Source organism: Gallinula chloropus, assembly GCF_964237585.1.
Source record: "Gallinula chloropus genome assembly, chromosome: 8".
NCBI classification, from domain to species: Eukaryota; Metazoa; Chordata; class Aves; order Gruiformes; family Rallidae; genus Gallinula; species Gallinula chloropus.
In genome coordinates this window covers 9,588,138-9,615,225 of record NC_140093.1, presented here as the reverse complement: position 1 = coordinate 9,615,225, position 27,088 = coordinate 9,588,138, and the positions used below count along the sequence as shown (strand labels likewise).

General features: G+C 47.5%; 1 protein-coding gene across 1 annotated transcript; it reads left to right on the top strand.

Annotated features, from left to right (window-relative positions):
* Positions 1-259: 259 nt before the first annotated feature.
* MELTF (melanotransferrin) lies at positions 260-26,923 on the top strand (the record flags this gene model as incomplete). The annotated part of the gene is made up of 15 exons (XM_084267182.1): positions 260-389; positions 9,811-9,965; positions 13,422-13,521; positions 14,148-14,330; positions 14,650-14,806; positions 15,701-15,768; positions 16,486-16,673; positions 16,852-17,032; positions 17,925-18,076; positions 18,464-18,560; positions 19,417-19,611; positions 21,247-21,403; positions 24,373-24,440; positions 24,545-24,732; positions 25,540-26,923. The coding sequence occupies 15 exons, from the start codon at positions 260-262 to the stop codon at positions 25,816-25,818; spliced, it is 2,298 nt and encodes a 765-aa protein (XP_084123308.1). The 3' UTR covers positions 25,819-26,923.
* Positions 26,924-27,088: the final 165 nt, after the last annotated feature.

Genomic DNA, 27,088 nt, shown 5'->3' with positions numbered 1-27,088 from the left:
TAAAATATATATTTTTCTTTTACCACCTACTCCTAGCTTTTTGTTTTGAATAAAAATACCGATTAGACTTTACCTTCCTGAATCATGAGAAATCGAAGGGGCTGCGGTGGCTGGGCACACGAAGTCCAGGGATTATTAGTTACAAAGAATAATACCTGCGAGTTCTCCTCTTTCCTACGGAATTTCAGGTGTCTGTCTTCCCCTTCCCCGCCCTGGGAACGTGCGTGTCTGGAACCAAAGGGAGCAGCCCCAGCCAGCGATGCATCTCATGTCTCTCTACCTGTTCACCTGGGATTGCACAAACGGCTGCGCCGAGCGCGGAGCTGCCTCGGGGGCGAGTCCGATGCCCGCGCTGTGTGGTACCTGCGGTTGCTCCTTCGGAACTGCTGGTGAGAGGGATGTGCTTAGGGCAGTCACGGGGCAGCCACACAACCAGATTAGCTTTGGTTTGTAATGAATTATCAACACTATCCATTCCATTTGTTAGAAAGAGGAGAACAGCTAATAAACTTTATTGTACAATGTATTTGTCACGTGTGTTTTTAATCAAGAGAACTACAGGTGGTGCCACACTCTCAAGTGGCTCAGACTGGTCATGGAGGTACTGTGCTCAGAGGACCACGCTGGGGAGAGAGAAGTTACTACTTCAGAAGCAGGTTTACGCTTGGGACACATGTGTTGCTGGAGGTCTGTGGAGTGCTTGTAAGGTTTACAAGCATGTGCAGGCTGCTGGTATAGGCCCAAGATAATTTTTGCTTTTCTAGATGTGTGAAGCAGGAATGCTGTCTTTGGGACTCCTGTCTGGGAGTGCAAGGTATGTAAGGTTGATGCAACTTGTGGTAAATGACGTCATACATTTTTAAAGGAGCTAAAAGTGAAAGCTAGCCTGCCTCTTTGAAAGTGCCCGATTATCTGAGGTATGCAATGAGGCACCTTAAAACAGATCAACTTAAAAAAAATAAGGGCATCTAAATCCCAGCTACCTGCAAACCGTAACAGCACGAGCAGCCTCTGCACTGCAAGTGCTGTTTTCCCTTTTTAAATTTTCTTTCTTTTTTTTCTTTTTTGCTTTTTGTTCTACCCAGCCAGTTGAGTAGGCAGGTGAGGAATTTTGTCCTCTGGTATATGGGAATGTCTGAATGACTCTCATGGAACTTTTCTTGCAGGCATTTGTCCTGTACCAGCCAGGTGTCACCAAATGCCACGCTTGGGCTGAAGGCCACAGTACTTCCCTTCGGGGCTGTCACACTAGAGCGAAAACACGTCTTGGATTGAGAAAACCCAGAGGACTCTGGGGTACCTTCTTTGCATTTTTGGTTTGGCTTCTTTCAGAGGGTGCCCTTGAGCCCTGGCAGAAGAGTTGACTGCCAGCCCTGATGACTTGTTTTATCTTGTCATCATTAGGATTTTGCATTAATTAGTGTTTCTCTGGATCTCATTTTTCCAGTACTGGGATCTGTGTGTGTCTGATTCAGGGGTACACGTTACTTCCTGTATGTTACAGATATGTTTTACAGTGAGGGTACTTCTCTGACAGCTTTCAATTTAACAGCCAGGGTAATGAAGAAGTCTGAATGGTGTCATACTGATGCATTGTTGTCCTACTTTTGCTGGCCCTGTGAAGGCACCATGGGTTTCCTTCCCTGCCTGCCAGTGCAACTGTTTGTAACTGCTCTGCAAAAGCATGCATGATGAAGTATTTGCTGCTCTCTATTACTATGTTAATCATTTCCTTTATGGTCACTTTTACTGAATTATGCTCACAGTTAGGTTAAGAAATTTCCTGTCTCCTTAAGGCATCACTTATTCACAGAGTTATGACTAAAACAGGAAAAGGAGCTAAACTTTCATGAACTGTGCTTGTGTGATGGATTAGAGGGGGTTGCATTCTCTTGTACTGAAAAGCTGCTCCTCTACCTTCCACCTTTCCAGAACCACAGTAGCGGCCTGGCACTTAATTAATTCCTCAATCTTGCCCTTAAGCAACTGGTCTAGGGCCCTGCATCAGTCTCGTCATCTTTACGTTGCCTGCAACCGTCAGAAGGCTTGAGAGGTTTATCTGGCTGGTGGGAAGGGCACAGGAGGGGTCCCAATAATGAATCCTTACAGAAGTTGGAAAGGACTCCAGTGGTGCCAGGGTGTTAACGGCTGTAGATAACACAGGGACAACTAATTCCAGATGATCCAGACAGCCAAGAATCCGAGTTCAGACACAAGGCTGTGTTTGAGGAGGAGGTCTGGAAGGGTCATTATCTAATTAACTAACTGAAACTCAGCTGTTGTCCTACAGGTGCTAGTAGATGTTAGAGCTAGCAGCCTGGCCCACTTGCAGTCAGGCAGCTGCATAACTCAACTCCTGAGAGCATCCGTGCAGCACCACTGGACACACAGGCTGTGAAGGACACACAGGCTGTGAAGGACGCGCGCAGGTGGCGTGTTGGTGTGTGGCCTGGGGAAAAGATTCCTGGGGAGCCCAGCCGTTCGCTCTGTGGTGCCTGGATGCTGAGCTGAGCAACAGCTGGACAGCAGCAGTGAAGGGCTTTTATCTGAACCCAGTGCTACAGGCAGCTGCTGGTTGGTGAGAAGTGAAGGGCAGCAGGAGTGAGGGCTGTTCTGTGAAGGTGACACTGAAAGCATGGCAGTGTGTACCGGAGCTGTTATCAGCAGAGATTTTACTCGTTCTGTGAGAGAAGAGCCTTCCTGATCCTTAAAAAAACAAGCAGTTCAGCTCTTCCATAGCACTGGCTATTGAATTTCAGGGGCTGTGCACTGGCACATGCTGTACCACCTGTGGAGCGTTCAGGCATGGCTGGTGTAGCATCCCGGGTGCCTTGTTAGGGCTTTATGAAATTCGTGGCAGTGCTGAGTGTGTTGCAGAAAAGGTGACCATGGGCGCTGTGGGATAAAGGTCTGAGCTTGCCTCTGCCTTTGTTCCTGAGCCCCAGCACACAGGGAATACATGAGGATTTCTTTACACAGCCCTACCTTGCCCTCTGAGTCTGTGTATAACTGTTTATCCAAGGCTAGAGGTGGTGCTTGAGCAGTAACAACCCCAACCCCCTGGTGCCTCAGATACTTTGTGACTTCTTCCTGTCCCATTCGGCAGTCACAACCTCATTGGGGTTTGATACCTTGACTTCTTGTTGCTATTTTGAGTGGCTGGATTCAGGTGGAGAAGGGGGGCGCTGCAGGGTTGGCTTCTGCAAGAAGCGACGAGAAGCTCTCTGCAGGGCCCAGGGGGCAAACACCAGCAGGCTCAAGCACCTCTGGAAATCATATTTAAGAGAAATGAGAAAAAAGCAAGCAGCAGCTTTTTGCTGCCAAAGAAGGGAGTGAGAAGATGTAACGAGGTGTACAGACCCCAAGGCTGGGGAAGTGGCCGGAGGAGGTGCCCCAGGTGCCAGAGAGAAAGATGCCCCTGCAGCCCATGGAGAAACACATGGTGGAGCGGGCGTCCCCTCACAGCCCATGGAAAAGGCTGAGACCCCACCTGCAGCCCGAGGAGAGTTGCCACACTGGATGGAGCAGGTGGAGACAGAGAAGATGCTGTGACCCACGTTGGAGCAAGCCCCTGCCAGCACTTGCAGCCTGTGGAGAGAGACAGAGACACAGAGATGAGTGAGGGACAGATCTGCGCCGGAGCAGGTTTGCTGGGGGGAGGCTTGTGACCCTGTGGAGCACCAGGCTGGAGCAGTCTGGGCCTGAGGGACTGAGAGACATTCAGTGATTTATGACTGCACCCCACAGAAGTGACCCCCACAATGGGGCAGCTGGTGAGGAGCTGAAACCCTGTGGGAATGGACTCACGTTGGAGAGGTTTGTGAAGGACTGTCTCCTGTGGGTGGGACCCCACGGTGCAGCAGGGGAAGAGTATGAGGAATATCCCTCCCCGCCCCTGGCAAAGAAGGAAAAAAACTCGTGGGGAACTGATTGAAACCCCCATTTCCTGCCATTCCCCATGCCACAGTGGGGAGAAGGGGGGGCAGAAGAAGGGACCAAAATCTAAAGCCTGCTAAGAAGGGAGAGGTGGGGGAGGTAGAGGTGTTTTAAGATCTAGAGAAGGAAAGCAGCTTGTGAGGAACTGACTGAAACCGCATTCCCCCAGTCCCTGCCACCCCACCCCCATGCCACAATGGGGGGGAAGAAGGAAGTGAAATCCTGACTAAAATGAAGTCTGCTAAGAAGGGAGGGATGGGGGAAGGTGCTTTAAGATCTGGTTGCCCTCCTCACTATCTGACTCTGGTGTCACTGGGGGTGCAGGGCAGTGCCATAAATTAGAGCGTTTTCTTTCCTTCACTCTGCATTGAGTCTCTTTTGTCCATGACACTGACTGTGGAATGATCTCTCCCTGTCCTTATCTCAGCTCCTGAACCTCCCAATTACATATATTTTCTGCCCTGTCCAACTAAAAAGGGAAGTGATTGACTTTGGATGTCGGGCCTTCAGCCACAGTCAAACAGGAGGGATTAGAAGCCCTTGTTACTAAGGGACACTATGATGTGATTGTCGTCACTGAAACGTGCTGGGACAATTCACATGATTGGAGTACTGCAATTGCTGGTTATAAACTATACAGGTGTGACAGCCTGGGTGGGAGAGGAGGTGGGGTAGCCCTGTATGTCAGAATGCTTTGTCTGCCTGGAGCTGGAGTATGATGATGAAAGGGTTGAGTGCCTCTGGGTGAAGATCAGAGGAAGACAAAATCAGGGAGATACAGTGATGGGATTCTACTATAGACCACCTGATCAGGAGGAGGAAGCTGATGAGTTGTTTTTTAAACAACTGGGAGAAGTCTCATGATCACTAGCCCTGATCCTTATTGGGTACTTCAATTTACTGGATGTCTCCTGGAAGTACAATACAGCAGGGGGGAAGCAGTCTAGCAGATTCCTGGAATGTTTGGAAGACAACTTCCTGACCCAGCTGGTGAATGAACCCACCAGGGAAGGTGCCCTGCTAGACTTGTTTGTAAACAGAGAAGGCCTAGTGGGGGATGTGAAGGTTGGAGGATGCCTGGGGCATAATGATCATGAGTTGATAGAATTCTTAGTACTGGGAGAAGTAAGAAAGGGAGACACCAGAACAAGCACCTTAGACTTCCATAGGGCTGACTTTGGTCTGTTTATGAAGCTGCTCAATAAGATTCCATGGGAGGCAGCCCTTGAGGGCAGAGGAGCCCAAGAGGGTTGGTTGCTCCTCAAGAAGGAAATCTTGGCAGCAGGAGAACAGGCTGTCCCAGTCTGTGGGAAGAGGAGTCAGCGAGGAAGGAAGCCAGCTTGGCTGAGCAGGGACATCCAGGGAGATCTTTGGGAAAAGAGGGAAAAATATGACCTTTGGAAGAAGGGGCAGGTGTCTTGGGCTGACTATAGGAATTTAGTGAGATCATGTAGGGAGAAAGTCAGAAGGGCTAAAGCTGAACTGGAACTCAAACTGTCCAGTTCTGTAAAAGATGATAAAAAGTCCTTCTATAGGTACATTAACAGTAAGAGGAGGATCAAGGAGAGTCTCCAGCCCTTGTTGATACTGAGGGAACATTAGTGACAAGGGATAACGACAAGGCTGAGGTCCTTAATTCCTTCTTTACCTCAGTCTATAATAGTAAAGATGGTTATTCCCTGAGTACTCGTCCTCAGGATCTGGCTGACAGAGAGGGGGAGAATAGCATAATTCCCATGGTTAAGGAGGAAATGATTAGCGACCTACATGGCCAGTTAGACACTAACAAGTCAATGGGACCTGATGGGATTCACCCTAGGGTGCTGAGAGAGCTGGCAGATGTACTAGCCAAACCCCTATCAATCATCTACCAGAAATCCTGGCAGACTGGGGAAGTTCCACTCGACTGGAGGCTGGCAGATGTTACCCCCATATATAAGAACAGCCGGAGGGAGGATCCGGGGAACTCCAGGCCTGTCAGCCTGACCTCAGTCCCGGGGAAGATCATGGAGAGGGTCATCTTGGGAGCTGTCATGCAGCACATGTGTGATGGCCAGGGGATCAGGCCTAGTCAACATGGGTTTACAAAAGGTAGATCCTGTCAAACTAACCTGATCACCTTCTATGACAAGGTGATCTGCTTAATGGACAAGGGGAAGGCTGTGGCTGTGTCTGCCTGGACTTCAGTAAAGCCTTTGATACGGTTGCTCACAGCATTCTGACTGAGAAACTGGCTGCCACTGGCCTGGACAGGTGGACCCTTAGCTGGGTTAAAAATTGGATGGATGGGCCCAAAGGGTGGTGGTGAATGGAACCAAATCCAGCTGGAGCCCAGTCACGAGTGGTGTCCCCCAGGGCTCAGTCCTGGGTCTGGTCTTGTTCAACATCTTGATCAATAACCTGGATGAAGGGATTGAATGCTCCCTCAGTAAGTTTGCAGATGCCACTAAATTAGGAGGAAGTGTTGATCTGCCTGAGGGTAGGGAGGCTCTTCAGAGGGATCTGAACAGACTGGACCCATGGGCTGAGACCAACGGGATGAAGTTTAACATGGCCAAGTGTACAGTGCTGCACATGGGACATAACCCCATGCAGCACTATAGACTTGGGGGAGGTTGGCTGGAGAGCTGTCAGGAAGAGAAGGACCTGGGGGTGTTGGTTGACACCAGGCTGAATATGAGCCAGCAGTGTGCCTGGGCAGCCAAGAAGGCCAATGGCATCTTGGCTTTTATCAAAAACAGTGCGCCCAGTAGGTTTAGGGAGGTAATTGTGCCCCTGTACTCAGCATTGGTGAGGTCACACCTTGAGTACTGTGTGCAGTTCTGGGCTCCCCACCATGAAAAGGACATTGAGGTCCTTGAGCAAGTGCAGGGAAAGGCAACCAGGCTGGTGAAGGGGCTGGAGGGCAAATCATATGAGGAATGGCTGAGAGAGCTGGGGCTGTATAGCTTGGAGAAGAGGAGGCTGAGGGGAGACCTTATCACCACCTACAACTACCTGAAGGGAGGTTGTAGAGAGGTGGGTGATGGTCTCTTCAGCCAGGTGACAGAAGATAGGACAAGGGGAAATGGCATGAAGCTGGGCCAGGGCAGGGACAGATTGGTTATTAGAAAAAACAACTTACTGAAAGTTCTCAGGGCCTTAAACAGGCTGCACCGGAGCGGCAGTTGAGTCACTGCGTCTTTTTTCAAAAGAAGGGTAGATGAGGTACTTAGGGATGTGGTTTAGCATAGGACTTTCTAATCTTCAAAGGACCCTTCCAACATTGTGTGATTCTGTGAAACCACAGAGAAAACTGATGCAGACTGTTTTTCTTTCACTGGTTTCATTCAGTCAGTATGGGATGTCATGTGCCAAGATAACCAGTGAGCAAAGTACACCTGCAATTGACTGCTGCTCATTTCACCAAAGAGCAGGCAGGGGAGAACACGCTTGCAGAAGCCTCGATCTCCGTGAGCTCTGAAGGCTGGAAAAAGCACAAACAACAAAATTTCACCATGAGGAGCCTCAGAAATGTCTTCTATTTCCTCTGCTTTCATGCTGGTAAGTGCTCTCCAGAAGCTTTTGCTGTGGTATGGTGTCTTTGGGGTTGGCTTCTCTGTGATATGAGAGAGCAGAGGGAAACTAGAACCGTTTCAGAGCCGATCTCATATGGCCAGGGGAAGAAAAAAGAATAATAGGAAAAAAATAGTTAAGTAGAAAAAGCCATATTGAACAGCATGTATTTGTCTTGACTCACGGTGTCAAATGCTGTGTTTCCTCAGCATGGAATCTGTTGCTTTGGGTTCAGGGGTGTCTGTTTCTCACAAGTGTGATCAATTCTATGATGCTTCTTTTGTACAAATAGAAATAATTGCCTTATTCTGCTCACCCTCTGTGTGACGTGTTGCCTTGCTCCTGTCACTCCAAAAATCTAATGGTGAATGCTTTTAATTTCACCAGAGGTGTTTCTGAAGCAGTTCCCAGTTCTTCAAAAAGAAGTGATCCCAGCTTACTCTTTTCTTTTCCTTTTACATTGTTTCTGCTGAAAGCCCCTGAGCTTGCATTAGTAGTTGTATTAATGGCTGTTTGCTAAGATGCTACACAATGTGGTACTACTGCATTCAGCAGAGGAGTTAATGGGATGTTTGCCAGTGATAGTTGTGTGTGTTTAGGACCCTGGGCATATTTCAAAGGGGTGTTGCCAGCTCCTGCCATTTCATGCCTCATGTATACCTACAGATACACAGATGGGCAAACGGTGAATAAACTTGGGTTCAGAGACTGGCTGACTGTTTTAAGGTGCCCTTGGTTGGCAGTAGGAAGAGGGGAGAGCTACAGACTTCCTCTGTGCTTGAGTTCACTTTGAGGGGCTTAACTTGGAGGGAAGGAAACAGGAAATTGCCCAGGATGGCTCTGCTGTAACAACAAGGTGCAGCAGCTTGGTAAAGGACAAATTAATTGTCTCCTCTACATGAGTGAGGGGGGGGAAAAGCAATTGATTGATGCTGTTTCACTCTTTGGCTGAAGTGGGGAGCCAAATGAGCTTTGTTTCAGGTGGATACAGCTAATGATTTCTTCATACAATTCATGGATTCCCCTGTGTGTTGACACCCCAGACTGCTGAGGCTGAAGAATGGCACTTACCCACACGCACCGAGTTGCTGCGACCCCAATTTCATTTCCATTCACTTGTGTTTAGGAGAAGAAAATGCCAAGCCCCTTTCTCAGTGAAAAACTGTGTTCTTCCTCCTGCCCCAAGAATTACTGGTGAAAATTCCTCCCAGGCAGATGAGGCAGACGTTGGGTTTCCATGAGCTACCTTTTTACCACGACCCTGTTGTGACTTTGGTGCTCTAAACATCTTGGCTCTCAAATCCCTGCAACTCTGGGGTGGGCACTTGTTTCTCCCTCTGCCAGCACATGCTGCCACGAAAACCTCTGTAGCTTTCCAAGCCTGACTCAATGTTTGTTGACAGCCCAGAGTGTCAGCAGCACAGCAAGCCCAATGCTCTGCTGCAGCATCCGGTGTAAAAGGAGCTTTCTGTCATCAAAGAACTAGCAGTCTGCTGATCAAAGAACTGCTGTGAGTCTCAACAGCCTGTGTGATTACTCGAGTGTTGGTGGAGTAACTTTATGTGCAGTGACACAGGATGACACAGTCTTACAAAGCAGCCAAGCGTCCGTAGCTTTGGTGCTGAGAAGGGTGGAGCTTGGGCCTGCTGAAAGAGACCTTTCTTCACTGGTTAATGGAATCTCCACTCCTAAACCCAAGTGTTTTCATTCATGGAACCGCCCTCCCCTTTTGGTGACCGTAGAAACCGCCTCTTATGAAAGAGTGTTTTGAAGGGACAAGTTTACTTGCCTGGTTGTCACAGCCAACCTAGTGATGAGGCTCTTGTGCACCTAGGATTGCTCTTTTATCCAGCTGGGAAGGGCTGGGGCAGGACTCCAGGTACCAACTAGTAATGTTTGACACAGAGCAGTCTTTTGGACAGGCTCTTATTCTTTAGCACATCATCTGACATAATGATTTTATACACTTTTGACTCAAAAGGATGGTGCATTCTGCAAGGTTTTAAGAACAGCCTAGACACCCTGACCTATTCTGTGGTACCTGTGTATCTTATGTCACAAACAAGTGCCCTTGGGTCTCTGTGCTGAGTCTGAGCATTTCCTGCTCCCAGGCCAGAGAACTTCAGTATTTGTGTTAATCTGAACAGAGGTGGGAACCTCCTCACTCTAAAGACTCTGTGCTGAAGGAGCCCTGATTTTCTCTGTGGTGTGGGAGGAGGCCTGGAATGAAAGCTTGGCTCTCCAGGAGCCGTTACATGCTGAGCTCTCTTACAAAGGCTCCCATGTGCTTTATGTTTTCTCTTGGTGTTGTGTTTGCAGCTTTCGGCCTGGGACGTATCCGCTGGTGCACTGTCTCTGAGAAAGAGCTTGCCAAGTGTAAGGACATGAGTAAGGCCTTTGGTGAGGCTGGCCTCCATCCCCCTCTGGAGTGTACAGCGGGGGGGTCAGCTGCTAACTGTACCCACATGATCAAGGTGAGTTGAGTGCGACAGCGGCATCACTGATTTCATTGCCCCACATGCCTGATAATGACCCAGGGGCAATGAACCCAGCTCCGTGGTGAGTGTCTGAGGATGCAGGCAGCTGGCCATGTGCTTCCTGGTGTCCCTGCCTCTGAAAAGGCAAAGCATACCTTTTTTTCTTTAAAGAAGGCATAAAGGTACGTGTGAACATGAATGTCTGAACGTCGTCTCTTTGGCCAGCCACATGTGGCCAGGCATTAAGAACACAGCAAAGGTCTTAAATATTTCCTCCCAGATGCTAATCTTTGATTTGGGAATTGTGTCAGATTTATTTAGCAGTTGTTTAAGAAGAGCTAGAAGATGCCCACAGTAGTTAAAGCTGTGCAGCTGAGCCTGTAAGTAGATTGTATTTCAATGAACTCTGGATCAAACTCCCATTTCGGGGTCCCATCATGGAAATCACTGCATGCACAGATAAGATGAGTGTAAAGCCAAATCAAATCTCCCAGGAACAGAGTATGAGAGAGACAAAGCAGCAAGTAGGGTGAGCAAAGGGCACGCAAACCCTGCTGCATTAATTCGGCTGGCCAGAGTGGGCTCAGATTCCAAAAGGAGCTTGGCTCTGGGGAAGGTTTTAAAGACATATGGCTTTGCAAAATGATGTATGGAAAATAATCCCCTCTTTAGGAGGGGGTGGGAGGCAACAAGTGGATGTTGGAGGAAATGTGGGGGTGGGTAATCGTGGTCATCTTCACTGGCAGAGCGTAGGGGAAGGGGAGGGTGGCTGGTTGTGTTAATAAATAATATTCTTTGTGTATCCTGTGTAGATGTGCCCAAAAATCAGGGATTGTGGAGGAGATGCAGCCTCTCAAGGACAGGAGTTTCAGATCTGGGGAATGAGGCCCAGAGGGTACTTTGAAGAGAGATGAGGCAGGTGGTTGTGTGGCCAGAAAAAGGGAACAGATTTACGAACAGGCTATCTTGCAATCTTTGGGTACCAGCAGCAGAAGGGTTTCTGACCCCCAAAGCTACCTCACTGCCTTTTGCTATATACTGTTCCTGAGTGAGGGCATCAACACTGCACTGAGGAACTTTAGGAGCAGATATCGATACGTATGTGGATCTTGCCTCGGGATTAGTTGGGAAGTACTTACTGTCGGATCTTCCTAAACCTGCTTGGCTGATTGCTGCATTCCCCAGAGGGACCTGTTAGGCTCTGCAAAGAAGGGGATTAAAAGGGCTGATGAGTGGCTGCTTCTGAAGCAGAGGGCACGCAGGACTGCCTCTGTAAGCCATCGCCAGCAGCAGGCCCCTAGCTAAAGCCCTGGGTTCATACAGGACGTGATTAGCTGAACTCAGAAACCTGGGGGCGATGGCTTGAGCAGCTTTCTGACAGCAAGAACTTCGCTGTAAGGCCCCAGATGCACCTTTGTCCTTCAGAACTCTCTTTTTTCCCCCCCCTCATGTGCTAATAATCTGCTAGCTGTTTAAGCCAGCCTGCTCGCTGCAGGACAGCGTGGAACCCCCGAGTTCACATCTGCTCTGAACTCTGCTCTTTGAGGCCACAGCGGGACTGCGACGCAGAGGCTGAGGAGGCAGAGATAGGCAGTTTTATAGTGCTGCATAACTCGGACTTAGTCCTGAGAATGTGTTAGCAGAAGGATAAAGTAAAAAACCTTTTGTCTTGGAAGGTGTTTAAAAATTGAGAAATGTCTAAATATTAAACCAGGGAGCCTGACAATATGTAATGTGACCAGAGCTGGTCTTCAGCAGGTCTTTAAACACTTCTGCAGGTAACCTGCAAACGTTGTGACACACAGAAATCAAGTCCCTCTGAAAATAATTAACAGGGTATTGCTGTTGCACATACACTTATCAAAAGCTCATACGTGGAATAATCCCATGCTTTGCTAAATCTATTGGCAAACACTCGCTACAGAAAAAACAACATACCCACACAGCTGCTGACAGCCACCTCGGTGTGATGGTTTGTGTCTACGGGAGAGGTCTGTAGCCTGTGAGCTACTCCACATGAAATACAACACTTGGCATTTTTTCCTGTCTTGTTCTGTTATACCCAAGCTGTTGATAGGAAGCTATTTGGTTGAAGAGAGCTCAGAAGCTCAACTGTCCCATCAGAAAAGTGCTGTCTCGTGTGTGAATATGCCTGGGTAATAGTCCTCCTCTTCTGGGACCAGCTCTTCACATTTTATCTGCTCTGTTTCCTGTCCACCCCCAATTCTAGAGGCTGACTTTGGTTTTATCCCCAAGGATAAGATCCTTCTAAAGCCCACCATCTCTTTTTCCTCACACTGTCAGATGTCCCTTGGAAGCAACAGGCTGTATTTGGTTGTGTCATCCTGTGTTCTGACTCCCACCAGAGGAGTATCAGATCTGCTTACTTCAGAAAGCTGCTGCCTATTCTTTAAGATGCAAATACCTCCCAGCCCCGACACCTCTCTAGGTTCCTTGGGAGCTCTGCTCAGCTCTTGTTCATGAGAAGCAACTCTCAAGGCATTTATTACTTCAGCTAGTTAACGATATCATGTTTTTTTCTAGCTTGAGCCACATCAAAGCTTTCTGTTCACACGGCGACTTTAGATTTGCATGCTGCTGTCAAGCTTTTTGTATGGCTCAGCTGTGGGAAATTGCTGTGGTATGCCGGTCCTAGCCCTACCCTGCCCCATGCTCAGCAAACTGCTAAGGGACGGGTGAACTAAATTACCCCTCCAGTGCTGAACCAGAGGTTAAGCAAACTGATAAGAAACTTGGAATCAGCTTAGAAATGCAAAACGTGGAGCTGCTGCTGACTGTCTCAGCAGTATCATGTGGCTGTGCCAGATGCCCTCTCCTGGTTTCTGCTCGGCTCAGTACAGAGTGAGAGCTGGGTTCAGCAGCAGGTCTCTGGTCCTTGCTCTGTGGGAAGTCCTGCCCTGTGCTATCCAGAGCAATCCAGAGCAGGATTCCCACCCACTGGGGTGCACGCCAGCGTGCCTTAAGGTTGCTTTTGAGCACATGTTGGCATTCAGATTTTGCAGCCCCAGAAGACATTGCTTCAAACTCTCTGTGTATGACCTCAAAAATACATTTACTTTATTTAAATCTTCAAGCTTTGGAACACTAGCTATATAGACATGACTGAATCTCCAAACTGATGGGCCTGAAGGTTCATCACAGAGCTAAGATTCCTTTGGACTGTGAAGACCATCACAGCCCAGGACTGGTTTCTGCATTATTTCTAAAGGAATGTGGTTTTGAAGGTCTCAAATTCCTCTTGGTAGTTGTTCTTCAGAGAGGAAAAAAAAAAAAAAAAGTGCCCTTACAAGAGCTTTTGGAGGAAAGAAAACTCACAGATGCAGATTGAGGGCTCTTCTCTTAAATTAGTGGGTGCTCTGCTGGCTGTGCTGTGGCCATTGAGAAACACCCATAATAAGCTTCATCCAGCATTCTGCCCTTGTGTCTGCACAGGATGGTTTGGCAGATGCGGTGACCCTGGATGGCCGTTTGATTTACCAGGCTGGAAAGGAGCACGGTCTGAAACCTGTGGTTGGGGAAGTGTATGACCAAGGTACGTTCTGACTAAACAGCTGCTCGATTACTTGGTGTGAGCTTTTTCTTAGGCACTTTTACTGTTTTAATTTTATTTTGAAATTAATTTAATGAGTGAAATTTAATGGTTTCTGATCTAAGTAATGTCAGATTGAATGACCTTATGGTCACTTTAGACACTGAACTCTTGTCTCTGAGTTATATCAGACTGTAAAACAAAGAGAATGAAATCAGCTGTGATGCTCTTGTGACATCAACTTGCTAAGCTGAATTAAGGTGAAATTAAGGAATACGTATCTTTTTTAATATTAATTGTATCGGTTTCCATTCAATCAAAATATAATTTAGAATCATATAAAACTGCTTCTTGGAAGAAACCTCTGTATGTCTTTCATCCCTCCTCCCTTGCAAAGCAGGGTGAACACCAAAATGAGAGCAGAGTGGCCTGTGTTTTTTAGCTGCAACGTCACACTAAAAATAGCACAAAGGACTCACATCCTCAGTTATCACCAAATGTGACGTGTGGTTTCCCCGTGTGGTTCCCCCGGTGTGGGTGGGGAGGCACAAGAAGCCACAAAGCAGTGTACTTCTCTGTGAGGCTGCTGCAAGGCTACTGTGCTTGTTGTCTTTTTTCCTGCCCCACAGAGATTGGAACTTCCTATTACGCCGTGGCTGTGGTAAATAAGAGCTCCAGCATCACCATCCACAGCTTGAAGGGTGTCCGCTCGTGTCACACGGGCATCAACAGGACTGCAGGCTGGGATGTGCCAGTGGGATATCTGATGGACAGCGGGCGCCTGGCAGCAATGGGGTGTGACCTCCCGAGGGGTAAGAGTCTGGGGACCAAGCTGTTCTTCAGCAGAGCCTGTCTTGGGACCCTGCATTGGATGGCAATGTGTGGTTCTAGCTGCAGGCTGGTTCCTTGGCTTTGATGCTCCCTGTGAGATGGAACAGACCCAGTGGAGGTCTGATGAAGATGGACGGGTTGTGTTTTGGTTTGGTTTTCTTTAAACTTGCAAACCATCCTTTGTGAACAAAGTGACTGTTCCCTTCTAAATGTTCTTAGAGATGTGCTGTGTGAATGTGTTACAATGAGATTGTGGGATCTTGTTTATCCACAGCTAAAATTCTCTCATTTCACCTTTAGCTGTAAGCGACTATTTCAGTGCAAGCTGTGTTCCTGGGGCCAATGGTGTGAACTACCCCAAATCCCTCTGTCAGCTGTGCAAGGGGAATGCAGCTGGGCAGAACAAATGCGAGCTAAGCTCCCAAGAGCAATACTATGACTACAGCGGGGCTTTCAGGTAAGAATTGTGGCTCTGTTAACCTTTTACTGCTGTGCTTTTGTCTGTGGCCCTCCTGGCTGTCCAGGCTTCACTGACAGGAAATCAAAGCCAGGGAAGTTCTAGTTGATCTTGTTAGAAATTGTGCTATTGTGTTAGGACAACCATGCTTCAAACCTAGAGCCTAAGCAAAAGTGATTCTAAATCCACTATTTCAGGTATTAATACCCGAGTATTAAAACCAAATGGATTTTTAGCACTAAAACTGGGCAGAGCAATCCCGTTGCTATTTGCTTTGTCCAGCAGCTTTTGACACAAGTCTGAGTGTGTGTTTCAGCAGGCTGCATCCTTCTCAGTAAAACCTGATGACCTTTGGAGTCTGGGAGCTGATCTGCTGCCCTACTCCGCTATTTCAGCCGTGCTGTTCCAGTGCCGCTCCCTCACTTGCACTGAATTACCCATTGCTCAGCTCTCCCTTTGCTCACGCTGTCCTTTCCCTTATGCTCCTCCTTCTGCCTGTGTTGCAGCTCCTCATCCCTGAGTCGCAGCACTGGCAGAGCAAGGGCAGAGTTTGCTCATGTGAAGTGCTTGCTCCTCTCTGCATGTTCCCCAAAGGATTGTGCAGCTGCCTTAGACAGGGAACTCTCCTGGACAAAGAAGGTCATGGGGTTTGTCCCAGGCAGCACTGAACGTGCTGTCCGTGTGCACCAGATGACAGGGATAGTTTACTTCATGCTCTAACAGCCGCTAGTCCCTGCCTTAAGCAAAACTCTGAGCACAAGGAAATAGGTCAGTGTCTGTGGCTGATGGAAAGCAGCAGACAGCCCTCGGTCCATCAGCCAGCACTGCCCAGTGCAGGGAGGGGGGGGCCTCCGCTTTCTGATGCATCTTTGTGCTTGGATTTCTGGTCATTAGGTGCTTGGTTGAAGGTGCTGGAGAAGTCGCTTTTGTGAAGCACAGCACAGTGCCTGAAAATACAGATGGTGAGTAATCCAGTGGCTCTGATGACAGTACAGTGTCAGATGTTCGATTTACTTGGAATTGAGGGATCACCAGAAAGTGCTCTAATACCAAACCCAGATGTACCCACAGATGAATGCACCAGGAGATAGAGGAGGCCATGTGATCCTTTGGTTTCTTAAATAGCTTTAAAAAAAAAAAAAAGTTTCAGTAAATGCTGGAGGTGGAATCTTTAAACTGCTTCCAGACAGAGAGCTTAAATACCTCTCAGCTCTTAGTTTATAGAGACCTGAGCTGTTACACTGCTCTGCCTGCCCAGGGATTTCAGCAGAGAGTGGCAGAAATGTGACAAGGTGTGGCATGCCCTGCCTGGCTCTTTGTGAAATGTCCACTAACGTCCCTTTAATATCATGGGCCTGTCTGGCCATTGCTTACAGGGTAACCCCCCTCCCCAAAATACTGCATGTGATCCTAGATGTAGAGGTGCCCTTGATACTGCCACAGACCCCGGTACAGCCTGATGCAGGCTCACAGGTGTTAAGCTGTTTATTGTCTCATCTGAGACACAAGGCTGAAGGACCAGACAGCAGCATGGGGTATATTTTCCTGTCAGGACTAGTTCACACTCAGGAGATGTATGTCTGCTCCACAGCTGCATGTGATGCTTGGAGCAGGTACGGAGCCCGATGCCTCAGCCCCACCTGCTGTCTGCTCCATAAGCGTGTTCTGCCCGATTTCAGGGAGAAGTCTGTCTTCGTGGGCCCAGCGGCTTCGCTCCCAGGACTTCCAGCTTCTGTGCCGCAATGGCGACACGGCTGATGTGACGGAGTGGAGAACCTGTCACCTGGCCCGAATCCCAGCTCGTGCCGTGGTTGTGAGGCCTGACACAGATGGGACGGTTGTCTTCCAGCTTCTGAACCAGGGACAAGTAGGACACCGTTTGTTTCATCAGGGTGTTGCATTTTAGAGGGGTTCTCCCCTGTGTCTTGCTGAGTTGAAGACCGGGCACCTTCAGTTCTGTGGGGCTTGAGAGAGCATGGGGTGTCACACGTCCCGTGCAGAGCCAGGTGTGACAGGTGCTTTTTTTCCTTTCTTTAACGTTACAGCAAAGATTTAACGGGGCAGGCAGCAAGTTTCAGATGTTTGACTCTGCAGCCTACGGTGCCCAGAATCTTCTGTTCAGAGACTCCACCACAGAGCTCGTTGCGATCACATCTCAGAATTACCAGGTGTGGCTGGGCGATGAGTATCTTCATGCCATGGAAGCTTTGAGCTGCAACCCCAACAGTAAGTTGTCTTTAGATCCCTGTTCATAACCAAAACCAAAGAGAGCTGATAACAGACACCAGCTTTGTTCTGCTTTATTCTGGTTGGGCTCTGGAGGGTTGTGGCAGGATGCCAGCCTAGATTTCAGCACGAAAAAACGTCTCTCTCTGCCCTAGAAACAGTTCACATTGCAGAATACTTTCCTATGCAGATTGGCCCGCTTTGTGTTATAAAATGCAGGCTTTTTCTGCCCTTCCTGGGGTATAAGAAGCACTCACCTAGTGAGCTGCTATGGGGTACTCCATTCTTATGTGCTAGCAAGGGAAAATAGCAATGTGCTGCTGTGTGTGTATAAAGAGTGGACAAATGGGTTCTTAGCAGACAGTTTTCTCCTGAAGCTGAAGAAGCCCTCAGCTGCTCTTTACCGAAATGTTCCAGTCTTTTACACTATCAGAAGAGTATGGAAATTACTTGACCTGTGTTCTGGTGGAGTCAGAAACTCCAGTTGTAAGAGTCTCTGCCTTGGGAAGCCTAATAATGATGGCAATGGAGCCACCCAGACATGCTCTGTGCTGTGGCAAAGCTCCCCACCTCCAGGACTTGTCTCTTCAGGGGTTGCTCAGGGACTCTCGGGTCCGAGGAAGCCTGTGTTCGGGGTGCATCTGTGCTGCGCTCCACTGACACGTGGCTGCGCTCAGTGGCCAGCAGTTCCTTTGGTGCAGACAGGTTTGCAGTGTGGGCACACAGCTGATCTGGAGAGCTCTGTGGTCTCTAGTCAGGTGTAAGTCTGAGATGGAGAGAAGCACAGAAGTTTACTAACACTTGTGGTAGGTGAGCGAGTGAGCGGCACGTGTCCTGCCCTGTCTGTGCCAGAGGAAGTGAACTCCAGTATTTTCTCTCCCATTTTGTGCAGCGTTGCCAGAAACCCTGAACTGGTGTGTTGTATCCACTGAGGAGGTTTGGAAGTGTAGTGAAATGGCTGTTGCCTTTCGGGAAAAGAATCTGAAACCAGCGATTCAGTGTATTTCAGCTGAGACAAAGGAGCAGTGCATGGAGCTGACCCGGGTAGGTGCTACAACCCTTGTGCAATTACCCAAATTAGCACAACGAGCTGCTCTCAGCAGCAGGTGGGGTCAGAGGGATGGGCACTTAGGTGACTGGTAGGAAAACTGGATTTCAAGGAGGGGTTCTGTAGCTCACGTGGTGTGGATAGGCCTGAACCCTGGAGATCCTCTGCTGGGATTGTTGCCCATTTAGCTCAAGCCTCTCTGTGTGAAATCTGTCGCTGTTTCACTGACGATGCTTTATGCAGGTGTTGGGGGTTCTCTTCAGCAGCGTACTGTCACACTTGCCCTTTGAGATGCAACAGGTGTAATGTAGAGTTGTCATCATTGTAACAGAAAGCAGGTACCTGCTGTTTTTTTCACAGAAATCCTAAATTTTATTTTTCAGAAGAAGGAAAGTGATGTTGTAGTTCTGGGTGGAGCTGATATTTACACAGCTGGGAAGACATATGGCCTTGTACCAGCTGCTGGAGAAAGTTACTCTGGTAAGAAAGTCAGGGAACATAAATATAGACCTTATTTTTCCAGGTTGCTTGAAAACAGCTCTAACCGCACAGCCTGTGTTCCCTAGCCCTGCTGGGAAAGCTGTTTTCAAAGGAAATGAGAATTACTAGCCTCACATCCTGGGTAGAGGAGAAAATAAGTATGGGATGGGTTCCTACAGTGAGTTTGTGGCAACTTTTATCTGTCCTGCTGCAGGACCCAATCAAAGACCAGGTTGAGCCTTGGGCAGTTTTGGGACTTGTACCTCTTCATTTGTCTTTCCAATTCTGGAAAAAAAAATAATATTTACAATGGAAAAAATTAGTGCTCATAAAATGAATGTATTTTTAACAGAAGCAAAAATACAGAGATGAGCTAGTTAGAATTTCTAGTTAGAAACAACCTTTTCCTGTCAATGTGGCTGCTTCAGGGTGACGGATGAAAAGAGGCCTTGTGCCCGCTGTGTCACCAAGGCAGCATTTCAATACGCTGCAACACTCAGGGACGTTTTCATACAGGTTTGAGGTTCTCACATAGAAATAAGTTCATAAAGCCCTTGTGCTCAGCCACTGATGCCCCAAATGTTGTTTTTCCAAGGGAGGCATTTCTGAGGGCTGTATTTACCAAGAACAGTTCATGTTTGCCTCTAGATAGTTGAGTTCACGTGCGCGGCAGTAGCCGTTGTCGGGTTGTAAGTGAACACAACATTGTGAAGCAGTACAAGTGAAGAGTAGTTACACATATGTTCATACTTCCTGGCTAGCCCTTTGTTGGTAATGGGTCTGTAGATGATCATTAAGCAGAGGGAGTTCTCAGAGGAAGGTGTAATATGAGGTTTCTTTGTTTGTTTTCTGCAAGCTGACGACAACAGCAACGCGTACTATGCTGTGGTATTAGTGAAACGAAACCTGTCCAATGCATTCACCATCAGTGACCTGAAAGGGAAGAAGTCCTGCCACACAGGACTGGGAAGAACTGCTGGGTGGAATATCCCCATTGGCATGCTAATTAAGAGCGGTTTTATTAAGACCAGGGACTGTAATATTCCTCAAGGTAAGAAAACAGTATTATGCAACAAAAATAACAGTCTAACTATAAACTTTCATGGGGGATTTTGGTGTTTCATAGCTCAGTATTAAGCTGATCTGTTTATGAAGGGCTGTTGTGTTTTTAATGTGACGATTTGACATTTTGTCACTGGAGGCACATACTGAGAATGTTACATCTAACACAAGAGTGTTGCTTTCCCTCTTTGCTTTATCACAAAGTCATTGGCTAATTTACCTTGGAAGGGACTTTGAAGATCCAAGTCCAACGTACTGCTCAAAGCAGGTTCAGTTAGATCAGTTAGGAGTTGGACTCGATGATCCTTACTGGTCTCTTCCAACTCACTATTATCTATGATGCTACAGATTGCCCAGGCCCATGTCCAGGCAGGTTTTGAGTAACTCCTGGGATGGAGTTTACACACAACCTCTCTGGACTCTTGTCCCAGTGTTTGACTATCCTGGGTATAAATAATTTTTTCTTGTATCTAATCAGAATTTTCCTTTCATAACTTCAGGCAGTTGCTTCTAATCCTTTTGCTCTGTGACTCTGAGGAGGCTCTGGCATCCGAAAAACCCACTGTGTAAATGAAGGCAGCAATACCCTGTTGGCAGTCTTGCCTCCAGGCTCTCAGCCTGGTACAGCACGTGCTCCAGCCCTCTAGGCATCGTACTCTCCTTCCACCAGATTTGCTGTAGAACATCAATGTCTTTCTAGCACTGGGAGCTCAAAACTTGAGACAGATGTCAGAGGAGAATAATCACTTCCCCTGACTCTCCACTAGCACAGTGCAGTATGCTGTTAGCCTCCACTGGCACAAAAGCACGCTGCTCTCTCTCAGCAAAGATCCCCAGGTCCTCCTTTTTTTTTTTCCTCAATCCCCCTGCCAGCTGTTGTGCAGCATGCAGCTCCCAGCCTTTCATGGTCTTACTCTGTCCTTAAACCAGGATTCTGTATTTGCCTTTGAACTCTGAGGTTTGTGTCACTGTCAGCCTGTTTCTGGAGCCTGTCCAGATCCATCTGTGGCAGCCCTGGCATCCAGTGCATGGAAGTGCCAAAGTTTACTCTGGCTTTCAGCAACGCCTTTGCAGAGTCCATTGCTTTTTGTATTTAATCAACTTTGAGTTTATTGTGTGGTCTTGAAAATCCTGCTCTCCAAGGTCCTGCTTGGGGGATCCTGACCCAAGTCAGATATCAATAATAGGACATCCACAGAAACTCACCTTGCCTGTGCAGATGTCTCCCCTCCAGGTGGTACTTCCAGCTCTGGGATGTCATTGCAGTACGTGATGTGTCCCTGTCCTGAATGTTATTCCATTTCTTTTCAAGCTGTATTTAGTAATGGAGCCATGTAGCACATCAAGCAAATGATTTATGACTGTTGGACTCCAGATTTGAATTTTCCTTGCCTCTTTCCTGTCTCCCAGGAAGCTCTTTGGGTTTCATTAGCAATCAGCTAAATGGTGCTTTGAAACGATCTTAGAAATTTTAGTTTGTGAATTCCAGTAAGGCAGCTGAACTCCTGTTTCTGGTGTTCCACTGAAACCTGCATTGATTCAGACTTGATGACACTGTAACTGCCTTTCGTGTGAAGAGCTCACACTTTTCCTTCCTTACACTGGTTTGTCTGTCTTTCCCCAGCCGTGAGCGAGTTCTTCTCTGCCAGCTGCGTGCCTTCAGCTAATCTGGACAATTACCCCTCAAAACTCTGTCAGCTCTGCATTGGAGATGATAGTGGGAACAATAAATGCAGTGCAAGTAGCCAAGAACGTTACTACAGCTACAGTGGAGCCTTCAGGTAATTAACGTCTAGGGTGGTGCTTAGTCTGGCAGCTGATCCAAACGCCAGGAGGAACTGTTTTCCATCCCAGCCAGCAAAAAGTGTTGCTACAGCTAGATGGTATGTGCCTGAAATGCAGTGTGGCAAGTGTCCCCAGATGTCCTGGGCGATACAGGTATTACATAAGGCATTACCTTAGGTCATGTCCAGGCCTCGTGCCAGCTGGCCCACAGCCAGCCCATGGCCACCAGCCGCATCCCTGTCTCTGTTAACAGAGCAGTGGGTACCTGCTAGTGAGGACCCAGCCTCGGTTCCCAGCCTTGCTCTCACCCAGAGTGGCAGGCAGCCTGCCGCCCTGAGTGGTGGGGTCATCTGCAAAAAGCTTTAGCAGGGAAGCAGATGAATAGTAGCCAGGCTCTGGCTGCTCCAAGTCCGTGCTGAGCAGGGCAGGCTAGTGACAGGGAGCCAGGAGTGGGTCTTCACTGTCTGTACTCGCTGATGGCTGCAGGTGAAGGTGGGTTTCTGAACAGTGCAAACAACTATGGCCAGTGTTCAAGTATCAGATCCTTTTCCAAACAAGATGTTACAGGTTCTGTGGGGCAATAGTAAAAATGGAATAAACACGTTGTGTGCCAGCAGACATCTACGTGTGGGGCCCTACTCAAAGACGGTGAAACATACGTCTGGAAGTAGCATTTCCTTTTCCTGACCTTCACCTCTGGATGTAATGGTGCATGTAACAACTGGCAGTGAGCGGGCTTTTTCCTTCAGGGAAGGAGACTCCCACAGCAGCTGCCCAGTAAATACTGAAATGCTAGACTTAGACTGCTACTTTTTGCAAATCTGTGTGGTTGTGTCCAGCTGCTCTTGCGGTACATGCCTTGCAGGCAAGCTCTGGATCCTCTGCTCAGCCTCCTAGATTAACAGAGCAGCTACTGGACACCAAGGGAATAAGCCACAAATGCTGTTACAGGCTGTATGAGCCTTGCTCATATCTAAGGTTGTGCATTTGGTAGTGCCTGTACAGCCCAAACTTTATATGGAGATCACTACTTTTTTTTTAAAAAATAGAGAAGTTTAATTCATTGAGTGATGGGGAAATTTTAAAGTTTGTAAAAGGTTAGGATTTGGGTGAAAAAATGGTTATCTTCTGCAAGGTAGGGGTGGGTTTGGCTGTGATCCTCTCTGAAAGAACAATGAGATATGGGAAGTGACATAGGACCTTAAAGTTCAGCTTCAAATTTTTAGATTCCTTCAACTCTGGGTATCTTCAGACTAACCTGACTAGAGGTATGTGAGCTCATTCAGTTTGTGTATATCCCACTGCCTGGGGTGAATTTAACCACTCAGAGTAATGACAAACCTACTGGGAGCAGCCTTTTCTGATGGGAAATGTGCTGAAGAGCATCCCTGAGTCCTCTGCTCTCTATGTGACAGAGGTGGTAAGAACTTTAATTCTAACTGCTCATGTCAAACCAGGAGTCACAGAATTGTAGGGGGTGGAAGGGACCTCCAGAGATCATCGAGTCCAACCCCCCTGCAAGTTCCCTAGGACAGGTCGCACAGGTCGGTGTCCAGACGGGTCTTGAATATCTCCAGAGGAGACTCCACAAACCCTCTGGGCAGCCTGTCCCAGTGCCCTGTCACCCTCACCATGAAGAAGTTCTTCCACATATTGGCATGGAACCTCCTGTGCTCCAACTTGAGGCCATCGCCCCTTGTCCTGTCCCCACAGACCATAGAAAAGAGGTTGGCCATGTCCCCCTGTGTCCCACACTTCAGATACTTATAAACATTGAGCAGGGGCATGTGAAATGTACTTACTTTGGATAACTGGTAGCAATAATAATTTCCCCCACACATTCTGTACTACGTAAACCATGCTCAGTTACAGAGTTACATCTTCTTGGTGAGTTTAATAATCTTGGGTTTGGAAATGTGTTGTGAAAACACTTGTAGAATAAACTACAAGGTACTGCTACTAAACCCTATTGCCCACCGATCCTCTGCCAGCACTTGCTACCCAGGATACCTGGGAAGTCACATCTCTCTGCTAGCTCGCCCGGCTCACTGATGTGAGGTTGATTTTAGTTATGTGTACCCCTCTCTCTGAAGAAGCACCACGTTTCTTCTACCTGCTGACTTTGGTAATTCAGCCCTACCCACAGAGTCTGTGGCGTCTGTTGTACCATGAGCTAGACAAGAGCTCAATGTCACGTGGGAACAACAAATGCTGGTGAAGGTGCTTTGTTCTACAGCTTTGCCATGAAACTCTGTGGTGGGAAATGCACTCATAGGAGAGGAGGAGATTTTAGGGTGCCCTTGGCATGTTGGGCTGCTTCTGTCTCAGGAAATTAAAGGGAACTGAGTTCAGGAACACTGGCTATCTCCAGTGTGCAGGACTGTAAAAGCAGAGTCTGTGGAGCACTGAGGTCATTTGAACTTGAAAAGAAAGAGGGAAAATAAAGCATAGGAGTGAGTGTGATCACATGCACAATCTGACAGACACTTGGGTTACGCACTCAAATGATTTTATTTTAAAACATTTTACTGACATATACTTTGTATGTGATTTAAGAAGGAGTGAAAGGGGCTGTCAGTATATGGGGAATACTGCACCGAGTATCACATAATGTATCTTCTGTTTCTTTGCTCTAACATTGGCCTTTTCTGTTATTTCTCACACTGTTTTTAAGAATAATCTCTGGCTGTATTGTTCTCCTAAAATTCTTAATTCAGAGTATTTAGTGTTATTTTAATAATTAGTTCAGAGTCGTAAGTATTACTTTAATATTTAGGAAAGAGGCTTTGTCTCCTTTCAAGATGCTCAGTTTCTCTGGTTTTGCTTATTACCTTAGGGTCCAGTGCCTCTGTTTGCAGGAATGTATGTAAGGAAAATTGAATTCTGAGCCTGTCTGTTACTAGAAAAAAAAGGTGGATGACATAAAGATGCTTTGAATTGAACATTTCTCTCTTGTTTCCTAAAGGTGCCTGGCACAGGGCTCTGGGGACGTGGCCTTTGTGAAGCACTCGACTGTGTTTGAGAACACAGATGGTACAGAATTTTACATTTCTCTGTATTATGATTCAGTAATGTTTTGAGAATGTTTTTGCTGTAGAGCACTCAGTGAGCGACACTGACCAGTTTCCTTCTTTCAGGTAAGAACACTGACAGTTGGGCCCAAAACTTGAAGTCCAGTGATTTCCAGTTACTGTGTCCAAATGGTGCCCGTGCTGAAGTCACCCAGTTTGCTGAGTGTCACCTGGCTCGTGTGCCAGCTCAGGCCATTATGGTTCACCCAGATATCAGTGTTTTTGCTCTGTATGGACTGCTGGACAAAGCCCAGGTATTAACTAACTGTTTATTCTGGGGGGGAGTTATGTATGGTCTAATGCAAAGTGAGGATAAAGACAGCAGGACCATTATGTCCCCTGTATCATGGGGCTGGCAGCATGTGCCTGTGCAGAGCCCTGTTGTTGGGTTGGGATGGAGGAGGTAAAACACACCCCGTGTAATTCTCCTAGTAAAGTCACCCTGGTGCACAAGGGATTTCAACTTTTTGCCCAGCCAGTGGTTTCAGTAGTAATTTTCCTGGACCTTAAGGTCTTTTCCCAAAGTGCATGACTTAAAAGCCTACCCGAAGTAGAGTCCATGCTACACTTTTCCATCCTGGAATTGTCCTAGGAGTGCAACAGAACATTGCTGGGTCTGTTTCTGCTGCAGCCACCACGCACATGATAAAGTGTCCAGGCAGACCACGTGTGGCTGCCCCAGCTGGGTTCCTGTCAGTACTGCAGTTAACCACTCCAGAAGCAGTACTGGGTGCCTCGGTGCCAGGCTTCAGTCATTTCTGTAGCGCTTGTGTGGCCAAACCCTGTATTACACACCAGTACTTGGACAGAATAATTCTTTAAAAATGTAAAAACAGTTACTAAAAAACCCAAATCCAAGTAACAAATTTTCTACTTGGAATTGCCAGTGGCAGAATTCTGTATCTAATCTTCTGAAGCATCTTAAAAGCAAGCTCATAATATAGATTTTCCAGTTGTGTATGAACTTTTCATCTCCAGAACAGTTCTTACCATCTTTCATGTTGTAAGAGAGGAATGTGGCACTTAACCTTGCAAAATACTGAACTTTGCATTGTTTTCAGGTCTACTTTGGAAACAGCAGCAATGGAAATGGATTCAAAATGTTTGATTCTTCAACTTTTCATGGAAAAAACCTGATGTTTAAGGATTCTGCTGTTGCGATTGTGCCGGTAGAAGAGAAAAGAACATACACAGAATGGCTGGGGAATGAATATATTGAGTCCCTTGAAGGGATGCAAACACCACAGTGCTCTGGGGCAGGTAACAAGATAAGGCAATACCTACTCATGACTGCTGTCATTCCCCTTCTTACTTTATGTCAAATACAAGGCTTGGACTAGCACGAACCAAACAGGACTTCCAAACCACATCTGCCCTGCCACCTTTTCTTCACATAAGCTGCTCTTTGGAGAACATGCTGTGCTAATGTTTGCTTGCCCCTTCCTGCCTCTTACCGGGTAAGCACCTGCTCATCAGGGAGTGGGGTGAGGCTGGAAGCTGCCCCTATTCATGTGGATGGGGAGGAATTTGGGGCAGAGGCCAGCAACCCAGTGTCAGCATGGTTTACAAGATCAGTCCAAAACTGGTGCATCTCTGCTATCATTGCTGATGTTTAACCACCCTGGGCTGGAGGATTCCAAGGTGTTGTTACATGGATCCTGAATTTCTGACTTCTGGAAGAATTTCTGTGTCTTGGAAGGCAGTATCAAAAATCTTGTCCAGTGAATCCTCTCTGGCCTCCTGGCTGGTTTGGTTCAGACTCCTGCATCTCTGCTGATCCCATCCTACCCTTGCTGGGGGCAACAGTTTCTCCTGAGCTCTGCTGTCAGAAGAGGTAAGTGCAGAGAAGATGGACAGGCTGTCGACGGAGAGACCCCGCAGTCCATAATGCTGCTTCTGCCATGGACAGTGTCCTCCACCTTCCAGCAGAAAAGAGAATAGGAGGAATCTCCCAAGTCACTCAATGAAAAAAAGGCAGCCAGAGGGATTTGGATGGATACCTGTTGGCAGAGGAAAGAATGAAGCCAGTCTGCATCCAGTGAGGTGATTGACTTTCCACAACCAGTGCTGCCACTGCTTGACAGAAATATCATCTGCCCTGTGATCTTTAATTTGAGCAATCCCCCCAGCAAGAAACTTGCAGCTGTCCCCCTCTTAGATGGGGTTGTCTGAGTGCTGGGGCACCAAACTTGTATTGGCTGTTAGTGAAACAAAGTATTCACATCTGTTTAACTTCTCTGTATCTACTGGCTTTTGCAGGGTTTGGGTGTTATTTTTATCCCTAGCTGCAGTGACAACCAAGGCTGCTGTGCCGCTGGCAGGCACCATCCTCCTGACTACACCTACCACCTCACCGTACTGGGATGAAAAGGCATCCACCATAATAAAAAAACCCCACCTTGTAACTAAGTGGAAATACCAAATAAACACAAGAAACAATCTCAATTTACCCTGACTTTGGCCACAGAGTGGTTTCATTTTAATTTGTGTCTGCAATAGCAAGTAGAGACCTGATGCGGGGGCACCCGAGCCCCCAGCTGCAGAGGATTTAAGCCCTTGGCTCTGAGCTCTTGGCTGTGGTTTTCAGTCTGTTTACCACCGAATGTGCTG